At 46.2% G+C, this 10,948-nt stretch overlaps 1 protein-coding gene across 5 annotated transcripts in view; it reads left to right on the top strand.

The window, feature by feature from the left end:
• Window positions 1–722: 722 nt before the first annotated feature.
• LOC147623585 (signal peptide peptidase 2-like) overlaps window positions 723–10,948 on the top strand; it is a 110,903-nt gene continuing 100,677 nt past the window's right edge. For 2 of the 5 annotated variants that reach the window (XM_086820162.1, XM_086820161.1), the window contains exons 1-2: window positions 724–1,192; window positions 4,044–4,168. In XM_086820162.1, coding sequence (XP_086676288.1) covers window positions 824–1,192; window positions 4,044–4,168 — 494 coding nt within the window. In that variant the 5' untranslated portion in view covers window positions 724–823. Of the gene's footprint in view, window positions 1,193–4,043; window positions 4,169–10,948 lie in introns of all 5 variants that reach the window. The other 3 variants (XM_086820163.1, XM_086820164.1, XM_086820166.1) reach the window with 3 other exon arrangements.

Below are 10,948 nucleotides of genomic sequence, written 5' to 3'. Positions count from 1 at the left end.
AAAGTGCATGTTTTATATTCCACCCAAACATGTCCAACAAATCTCTACTCCATTCCTACCATTAGATTTCCATTGGGAGCAATTGGAAATAAATAAAAAAACTTTCTCTAGCATAGCACTTAAGGAAGCCCATTCAACTTTTGTACAACATGTGCCTTCAAAACAGCTAGTTCTCAAAAGGAGTTAGTATAATTCATGTTCTCGTCTAGCAAGAACAAAGTCCATGGAAGATATGCGTTGCATCTCATGTGTGAAAGTAAAGCGTGAAGCTTTAGTACCTACACGCCAAAGGAAGCTTGAGTACCAGAGAGAGAAGTGTCACATGGGTTGGAGCATAGAAGAAATGCATGCCAAAACAACAATTGTTGAACTTGCTTTTTCTAAGAAGTTTGCAAAAGATTTGTTTCTATTACACAAACCTTACAGCCCAAAAAAAACCAAAAAAAAGCGATAGAATATGATGAGAAATTAATTGATGCGCAAAACATCATATTGGAGTACTTTTATTAAGGTTTAGAGTTTTGCATAAAAAACAGACACTTCAAACCTTAGGAAATAACTCTTTAATTCCTTTCCTCCAACTAATTAATTTTTTTAAAATCATTGTAGCCCCCTATTTGGGAATCGGACGTGATATTAATTTATATCGTGAAATTCTACATAAAACTAGAAACATGTAAGCAAGTCCCGTAGTTATGAATAAAATTATTTTACAATAATCCCGTTCAACCATATTGCAAGATTCAGGATAACCATATTGCAAGATTCAGGATATACCGACCACGATGGCTACAACAGTCTAATTACCTACCTTGTCTACACCATGTGTCACACTGCTCTTTCACAACTTCTTTCCCACTCCATCCCTTCCTGCTGTTTCACTCCTCGCCATCACTGGCTCTCGGCCCCCATCCATGGAGAACGTCGCCTTCTGAAAGAATACAAAGCTTCCCCTCCTGGACTATCCAGTGAAAAGCTAAGCTATTCTCTTTTCTGCAGCAGATATTCTCATAGAAATGCAGGGAAGCTTTGCACACATGTCTGCCATGGTGCCAACAATGAGCAGCAGCAGCAGCCGAAAAGGCCTGAAGATGAGGCGCAAGGAGGCGATGGCGCATCGTCATCATCAGACCTGCAGCTTGCCCTTGAGCATGATGGCGATTGGCAGTGGGGGAAAACAGGTAGAGAGCTGGTATGTCTCTCTTTCTCTCAATGTCGCGTTTCACAGAAAAATGAAATCGAAGGATGGAGTTCTGCATTTGGTAGAGGGCAACTCTGCTAGAAGCTAACAAGGACATATAATCACTTGTGGCATGTTCCACAGTCAGTGCGCCTAGCTAGTAGCCCCTCAAATTGCAAGATTTTGAATATAGACCATGCTTGCTTGGCTGATAAGTGTAATTCTCCCTTGCATCTATGCCAGATCGAGTATTGCTGTACACTGAGGCTGCCAAAAGGTGAAATGTTACCGTTGTTGCAGTGCACTAGTAGATTAACATATTGTCAAGCTTGCCAGCCACCAAGGCTCATTGCTTGGGCTGTGAAAGCTGAATGGGAAGTCAGCACACGAAGTTTGCAGCCTTCCTAATGCTTACTGCCTCAGTCCCCAAAGGAATTGGGACGATGAAAGCCTAAGGCGTGAAGCTGAGGAGTTAGAGGAAGCCCGGATCAGAGCCAGTGACCGAGAGCCAAATGGTTGGCTGCAAAAAACTAGAATATGCATAGGGAATGTGGCAACGAGAAGAGCTTCAGAGAAGCCGAAGGCCGACAATGAGCGGCTAAATAAGACTGTGGACTTAAGTTTCTAAGGCTTGCGAAGAAGCACACAAAGAAACATAGAAAACACACAAGGAAGCACAGCTGAAGTGATCCAAGAACGAGGAGAAGGACCAATCAGAAGACAATTCAGGAAGGCCGGAGCGGATCACATCAGTGAGTGCCATGTGGCACTAACTGCCTATTCTCATTAGGCAAGGTTCTGGTTGTTCAGAGTTCTGAGTGTGCTGTCTTGAATGTACTGCGATTGTTGTACAATCTTCCTGTAAGCAAGCAAACATTTGCACAAGCCATTTTACCACTTGTAATTCCATTGCAAATACACAGCATATTCCCAATGCTTCTGTCACTCATGTTTGTCATTAATCTTGAGCCAGAAGTACTTATCTGAGTGAGTGAGAATGAAAGCGAAAGTAGAGAGCAGCATGAGCATGACTAGTCTAGTCTTGGCAGCCTTGAAGGTAAAGACCGCTAGTCACTTGGCAATCTTGAACCCAAGTCCCTATCTCTTACCGAGAATCTCGGCCAAGAGTAGGAAGGTGGATAGCTCTTATCAACTTTGTCAAGTCTTGAGTGATAGTTGATGATCAATTCTTGCAAGGCAAAGTTGAAACAGAGCAAGATACCCCGGGTTTATTCTTGGCAGTTGTCAATGAGTATCCAAGCATCCACAGAGGGCCTCTTTAATTGAACATACTACTTGTCAGGTTGCAGCCGCCAAATGAATTAGAAGGAATTCTTCTCCTTATCTTTTGCAGATGATTGGCCCTAGGGACTGAGTAGCTAACTGTAATTAGTGCAAGAGAAGCTCCTGCATGGAGGGGATTAAGGCGAATTGGGCAGGGCAGCTGGAGGAGACTCCCTGCTAGGGCTAACCATCAAGCTAGAATGTTGATTCAGTGCCTTTTCAAGTCTCAATGACGCCTATCTTTTCTCCTCATAGGATTATTATGTCGGGCTGAGGAGCTGGAGGAGCTTGTGGGAGAGCCAGCATGAGTGGCCACAGTGATTAAGGTGGTCATCAATTTCGGTGCTTGCTGCGAGCATCCTCGTCTGGGCCTGGCCTTTTGCACCATTGCTGAAAGATGATTTTGGTGTAAATAGTGAATACTCAGAATGGCTACTGTGGTTCTCTCAAATTGTGGGGTGGAGTTGGAGTAGAGGGAGGGGGAGGTCCCTCCATGCTGGCAGTGCTGACAATTTTTGAAGTTTTGAAGTCCTGCTATCTCTCCACGTGCCTCTTCTTGCTGTGGTTCTAGATATGATATGATACCTACTTGTTCTGGGCATGGGTGGTACTCTTTCACCAAATGCCTTACGTGTCTACATGTGTGGCATTGATGAGGAAGGCAAGGAAACCTGACTCTATTGACGGGTGGTGCCGTCCAACAAGAGGAGGCAACTGTGAGAAAACTACCTTAGAAGTCCCTCATGGCAGGAGTTAATGACGTGAACTAGGGAGAGGCTGCTAACTCTAGCAATGGTCGAGGCTGAGGTAGTAGCTGATTCCATCACTTTCAACAAAAAGCTTGTGAACACTGAGGGTCAGTGTTCCCTTCCAGGGAATGCATGGTGACTAGGAAACGAGCCTTGGGAACCATGTGACCAGGGTGCACCACAAAAAAAACACAAGCAAATATCACATGGTCTGGTGAGTCATTGGTGAGATGACTTATGGAGTACTACCTGTGCTGTGGCTTTTTAGCAGAGCGTGATGCAGAATAGCCTTGTTCTAACAGAGAATGTTGCAGATACACCCTTGCTCACTGCTAAGAGTGGCTTGCAGGTTGTCACGGATGTGTCCATGAACAGGCAGACTGTCAAGGTTGCATTCAACAGCTCTGAACTTAGTAGAAAGGAGCTGCACTTTTCCGGTCAAAAGAATGCATTTTAGGAATTTCTTGGTTAGAGGAGTTGGGAGGCGCTTTGCTGGGGCAGTCTTCTACAGTGAAGCTGAGAGAAGCTCAAGTATTTTAGAGTTAAAAATCTGATGAGATGGATTGAATAAGTACATGAGCATAGAAACATGTGTGCAACACCTCAAACATGTGTGCAAAACCTCATGAATGAGGAAGAAGGGGTGGAAGATGGGTAAAACCTCATGAATGAGGAAGGAGAGGGGGCAAAGAGGCTGGAGGAGATTAAGGCGAAGAAGCTGAGAAGAGAGTAGGCCAGCAGTTGGAGGCAGTGGTTATTTATTTGCTAGCTTTGTAGGCTCTTGTCCTTGGTTTAGCAATTCAAATAAATACAAATTTGTACTTTTGCAGGTTGCTTATGGGCTGTTGCTGGCAGCTGTTCCCATAGGCCCTTTGTTGCCACGGCTTCAATATTCTGGTGCTTTCTACTTTGTGTTCCTAGCACTGTGGTCTGTATATGTCGGTAGTCATCGAAGGTAATGGATCTCATCCTAACCTGTTAGTTAAAACTCAAAGATGTGGAACTTTGCCTCACAAGCCTTTACTTGTGGATGTGAGAATAGCAATAATGAAATCATGATTCTTGAACTATTTTGAAGCACAAAACTGAAAATAGACAAAGTATATGTCAGTAGTCATCGAAGGTAATGGATCTCATCCTAACCTGTTAGTTAAAACTCAAAGATGTGGAACTTTGCCTCACAAGCCTTTACTTGTGGATGTGAGAATAGCAGTAATGAAATCATGATTCTTGAACTATTTTGAAGCACAAAACTGAAAATAGACAAAGTATATGTCAGTAGTCATCGAAGGTAATGCATCTCATCCGAGTTTGTTAGTTAAAGATCAGAGACTTTGCCTCAGATCCTTTACTTGTGGATGTGAGAATAGCACTAATGAAATTGTGATTTGTGAACTATTTCGAAGCACAAAACTGAAAATAGACCAAGTATGATTGATCCGGGGGTTCACACATGACTATTAATGCGATTAAACACTTAAGTTAAAGGCACCCAATTGGCACTCATAAGAATTTGACCACTCTGGGACCGGAATGGACCGGTCCCTCCTGGGAATATATGTCATAATACCAAGGAGTATTTGTTGGTTACAAGCTTTGGGGGCCTCTGTTGTTCCCACACAGGGAATAAGGCCAGGTTGTCCATAAAACCAAATACAAAGTACCAAAAGATATCCACACATCATAGGACATCTGTGACCCTATGAAATCCATGTCTTCAATCTGTGCCTCTCTCATGGTATCCTGTCGAGGTTCAGGCAGTGGCCAAGAGAAAGGCAGATCTCCAGCGTGCTCCTTGCTCCTGTCACGCTCCATAAGCTGCCGGACGAAGGCTAGGAATGATTGCAGCCTTCAAGAGTCCTCTGCACGATCAACGTACCCCTTGGATAAGATCCAAAGGTGGAGGCAGCCCTCAAATGATCTCATAATCCAAGTAACACCACAGGCCTCAAAAGCAAGTACGGTACAAGTAAGCCCTTGGGGTGACAAAGGTCCTCCAACAGCAGCAACCCTAGTGTACTACAGTTGTTAGGGTTAGGGTTCCACATAGATAGACACACAGAGAATGAACAGCAGAAAGCAAGAACACTCAAGAGAGATGGTGATTGATGCTCACACAAAGATGGATAGCATAGAATGTGTGGAGCTTGGGGGTTGACTCCATAATATCGAAATACAATAAATGTGGTGTCCTTACATGCACGTTATTTCCTTCGCCCGGGGTCACACCAAATATCCAAGGGGAACCAAAGGGAGAAAAGTGGCCTTGGTAAGCCCATGTTCACATGTGGCACTACTCATAGCATATATGCCAACAAATCCCTCCTGTAGTGGCAATGTGAACTTGTACAAGGTTGACAGCAGATCACTCTCTACAGGATAAGCCTAAAGCTTTGCGGAAAGCTTCAAACTTCTCTTGAGCCAACGCCTTCGTAACAATGTGCAACATTGTCCTGTGTAGAGGAGTAAGATAATGAGATCTCCCCTGCATGAATCCTCTCTCTAACATAGTGGTAATGAATCTTTATGTGCTTAGTACATGCATGAAACACTGGGTTTCATGCCACGGCTATAGCACTTGACTGTTAGTGAGTATGGTGGTGGGTGTCTGTTGACACTCACGAAGATCAGTCATCAATCTCCTCAGCCATACACAATCTGTTGTGGTTGTAAAGGCTGCCCTGTACTTAGCCTCACAAGTAGATGTGGCAACAGTGGGCTGCTTTTTTGCTTAACCATGATATGCATGAATGCCCCAAAAAGAAATAATTCCCACCGGTGGATTGCTGTGTATCATAGTCACCAGCCCAGTTGGAATCACTGTAAGCATGTAACTGCAAGCTGCCTCCCTGGGATATACCAGCACGAGATCCAGGGAGCCCTAAAGATAGCAGAAGATCTGCTTCATTGCTTGTCAATGCTTTGTTCCTGGGTTGTGCATAAATTTGCCACATTGGGAAACCCCAAACTGAATATCCGGGTGTGTGTTGCATAACTATATGAGGGAGTCCACTTCTTGGCTGTAAACACTCATATCAAAAGGCTCTCCAACATCATACATGCTCATTTTCAGCCCTGGCTCCATCGGAGTAGAGATGGGCTTGTAATCTTGAAACCCAAATTTGTGCAACAGCTTTTGAATGTACTTTGATTGGTGTACATAAATCCCAACATCTGTCTGCACAAATTGTATGCCCAAATAATAATGCAACAACCCCAAATCTGTCATCTCAAATGACGTTTGCAGTTCAGCTTTGAATGCTGAAATTTTCTCCACATCATTCCTAGCTAGCAACATGTCATCCACATAAAGAATGAGCATAATCAAAGTGGCATGATCCTCTTTCACATAGAGGGTGCTCTCTATTGGACTATTGTGAAAACCTTGCATGGTCAAATAAGTATGTATCTTCTCGTACCAAGCTCGGGGAGCTTGTTTGAGACCATAAAGTGCTTTTCAAAGCTTGCATACTTTGTTTTCATGACCATGCATCACAAAACCAATGGGCTGATTTACATACACTTCTTTCTGTAAATCCCCATTGAGACAAGCGGATTTTATGTCTAACAAATGCACTGTCCAACAATGATGGGCAGCCAATGCAACAACACATCTAACTGTGGCCATACAAGAAGTAGGTGTGAAAGTGTCATCATAATCAGTGCTCTTTTTCTGGGCATAATCTGTGGCCACTAGCTTGTCCTTGTACCTGTCAATGTTACCATCAGACTTTCTTTTCAACTTGTATACCCACTTTGTGCCAATGGGCTTCTTGCCTGCAGGCAAGTCCCTCCCATGTGTTGTTTTTATGGATAGAATCCATCTCATTTTGCATGGCTTGCATCCACTGCTCATCCTCATGAGCCTCTTCAAACGAATTTGGCTCATTTTTTTTTTCAACTGGCCTTTGGCCCAAGATCCTCCCATAGTTACCAAATTTCACCGTTTGTAGATAGTCGCCCGTAGGCCCTTATTTATCCACCCATAGGCGATGCCGCCGAGGAAGTGTTAGCATATTCATCCCCAGATTCTGCTCTTTTATGGTGCTCATTTGGTTCCTTTTGCATGGCCCTTGCTTGTGGGCTGGCCACCCCTTTTTCTACTATTTTCTGGGATTTTTCCCAGCCTTTCTGGCATTTACCAGTAGCTTCAGTCGGCCTGTTTTGCAGCTCCAGTCGGCCAGCATTCCCTTACTATAAATAGTGGGTGCTGGCCTCTCTTTTCTCATTCAGTCTTGTACATATTTTGCTCCCTCACTTATGAGACTAGCTGTGTCTCTTGCTTGGGACTGTTTTGCTTCAGTATATTCAGCATAGTTCTCTCCATATCTCTCTCTCTCTCTCTCTCTCTTGCACTCTCTGTTCAGCACATTCTAGTGCCACTTTGCTTCCGCTCTGTGCACTCTTTCATGGTATCATCGCTCGCAGTTTAGCAACCTCTTTGCTGCCCCAGATTCAGCCCTGTTTTCAGCACCTTCTTCTCTGCGTTTTCCCCCCAGATCCACAGCCCTTGCTGCTGCGTTTTCTGGACAGCAACGTCTGGTCACTTCTCCTCCAGTTTCGGCTTCTCCAACAGTAGCCATCTGGTGTTTTCTGATCAGCGTTTTCTCCCACTTGGAGAGTGGACATAGGCGGCCTGTTTTCTACAGGACAGCAGCCTTCTGTGCTGCGTTTTCCTCTCTAGTGGCCCTTTCCCCTTTGTAGAGGGGGCTTGTGGTGTTGCAGGATTTGGTAGCACTCTTGGTACCTGTGGAGGACCCTTCTTCTTCAGAGTTTGTGCATTTTTTGAGATTGAGCCCAAGCTTTTGTGATGGCTGCACCAACTTCTCTTCATATGTTTGCTGAGTCTGCCAAGTTGGATGGTTCCAACTACACCCTCTGGAAGGTGAAGGTGAAGGTGAAATCGGCCTTGTGGCGTGGATCTTTGGGATTGGCTTGTTACACTAGCCAATGCCACCCCTCCCACCCTTGCTTCTGGTGGTGCGACTCAAGCACAGATTGATTGTCATGTGCATCCCGCACTTGGATGCCACGTAGACATTTCTGTACAGAAGGTGTAGGACCTGGGATGGTGAACTGGTCCCATGTGAGCCCAGTGAGCCCAGTCCGGGAGGAGTCAGCCCCAGGGATCCATCTTAGTTGTCCAAGGTCAGGTGTGCATTGTCCTGCACAGGAGTCTAAGGTCAGGTGTGCACTGTCCTGCACATGAAACAGTGCCAATCCGCGCTGTGAGTCTCCCTCTGGAATGATGTCAGTGACTGTGTATCTGGTATGGTACCGGATGCCAGATCACAGAGTAGTTAGTGTTTAGGACAAGGGGCCAGCCCATAGGGTTACCCCAAGTCGTAGTGGGCATGGGAATGGTGTGAAACCACCCCCATGAGGGCCAGGAAGGCCCTGGCTGTACCCACCAGCCATGGGTAGGCCATGGGGGGGCTGTAGGACAGCCCCAGGGGCAGGCCGGGGGTAGCCGACTGGTTATCTAGCCCTGGGAGAGGTATAAAGCAAGTATGGGGCCAGCCCATACAGGCTGCCCAGCCTTCAGAAAAGGGGGTATTCAGTACCCAGCCTCCCAGGTAACAGGCACCTAAGTGCCCAGCCTGTTTCCCATGCGCATGAGTGCCCCGCCATGCAGCAAAGTGATGCGCAGCATTTTATGTGAATATTTTCGGGGTAGTATAAAAGGTTGAGTCCACAATTCCATTCAATCATCTCATTCTTCACCCAAGAGCTCAAGCATAAGAGGCTAGACAAGCCAAGAGGGTGCTAAGCAAAGGGGTGAAGGATTTCAGGTCAAGGACAGGGAATTCCCAGCCAAGAAAGGTCCAAGATTTTTGTATTTTCTTTCAGATTTACATCATTCTAATAAAGCAAATACACCATCCGTGGTGGGGGCCCTACAGACGGTATTTGGGACCCAATACTATGTCCTCTCCATCTCTCTCTCCCTCTCTCTATTTTCTGCACATCTCCTTTCAGTTTGTGCGTTAATTTTTGTCGCGAAAAGAGTGCTGATTTTCTGAGTATTGAAGTTACCGATTCTTCTCCGAAGCTTCCGCACGTTACAGTGGTATCAGAGCCTACTTCAAGTACAAAGATTCAGCAAAGAAACCAGAATTTTTTCTCGCTCGTGTGGTTGGTTTTTAGACGCCGGTGGACCACCCCTTTCGGAGTGACTCTTGTCCCTTGAAGGACGGTTGGTTTTCAGCCTCCGGATGCCTCCGGACGTCTCCCACACAAATAGTGGATGGTGAGATTGCGTTCTGGAAAGGAAGTGCATTTTCCTGCTATGGCGAGCTTTGACGACGAGAGAGACCAAGAACCATGGGACGAGAGTGCACCAGGCAGCCCAGCTAGGGCACCAGGCTTGAGTGTTACAGACATGTTCCAGCAGATGATGCGAGCAATCGCAGAACAGACAGCCAGGTTGGATGAGCAAAAGGCGTAGATCTTGGCTCTGGAAGAGCGTACCCATTCTCCAGCGTCGCGTTTTCCATCTACTCCTCCCTCTCCTTCCGTATCCCAGATACCAGATCCTCGACATAGGGACCCTCTCGCAGGGTCACAGCCGCCCGCAGCCAAGCTCTTTGCTTGAGTTGCAGATGCGTGCATTAGAGATCCGACAACGAGAAGACGAAGCCATGCGACGCGTGAAACACGAGCGTTACCTCTGAGCATTGGACGCCATATTGACACCGGCGGCGCCCTCGAATCATTTTCCCGAGAAAATGAACTTTAGTAAGTATAATGGTAAACTCGATCCCACAACTCTCTATTCATGGTTACATCAATTTGAAGCTTACTTTGCGGCAGTTAGGAAAACAGATACTGACAGAGTGATCTTAGCCAGTTGGTACTTGGAAGGTGAGGCCATTCCTTGGTGGACTCAGTGGGCTCATGCCCACACCAGAGTAGGTATGGCAGCTTATGTGGGACGAGTTTGTCCGTGACCTTAAGCAGCGGTTTCTACCGCCCCACTACCTTGAGCGACTCGAAGACGAGTTCTGGGGAGCGTGTCAAAACGCGCAACCAGTCCTTCAGTTTGTCAATAGAATTTCGACTTTATGTCTGCAATTAGGCTTATCTGATACGGACAAGAAAGGGCAGTTTTTGTATGGCCTAGACACACAAATCCAATGGGAGGTGCGTATGTTTAGGCCAGCCACATTTGAAGACGCACTCTCGCTTGCGCAGAGTGCAGAAATGAAACATAATGGTGGCAAGCCCAAGACTTCCCAGCCGGCTTCTCCCAGGACTACCGCCTCGCGGGGGGGGGGGAGGCAAAAGCCAGAACCAGACGGGGTCTTCCCCAGGACAGAGCCCGGGAGCCTCTGGCTCGTAGAACTCAAACAATGCGTCTAAGCTTACTCCAGACCAGAAAGCGGATGCAGGCAAGAGAGGTGTGGCAAGTTGAGTCTGAAGAGCTTTCTCAGTACAAGGAGGAGGGTAGATGTTTTTTTTGTCATACAAAAGGACATACTTCTCGGGATTGTATGAAGAAGCCTCCAAAGCTCTCCGCCGCTGCCGCCTCCACAGCTTCCGTGGTGAGCTTAGCTCCCACACAGATCCTAGCGGCTATCCCTAGTTCTTCAAACCCCGGTGCTTCAGTTGGAGCAATTATTAGCCGGGAGCTCGAAGATAAGCAGAAGGGCGCCCATGACCAGGAGTATGAGTGCAACGAATTGCTCAAGTCCTTTGGCTACATAGGTGGCCAGAGAGTCGTTGTCTTGTTTGA

This window comes from Cibotium barometz, chromosome 26 (genome assembly GCF_041138505.1).
Source record: "Cibotium barometz isolate CiBa-2024 chromosome 26, ASM4113850v1, whole genome shotgun sequence".
In the NCBI taxonomy this organism is placed as follows: Eukaryota; Viridiplantae; Streptophyta; class Polypodiopsida; order Cyatheales; family Cibotiaceae; genus Cibotium; species Cibotium barometz.
Note: the sequence above shows the minus strand (reverse complement) of the source record. Positions and strands in the feature narration are given on the sequence as shown.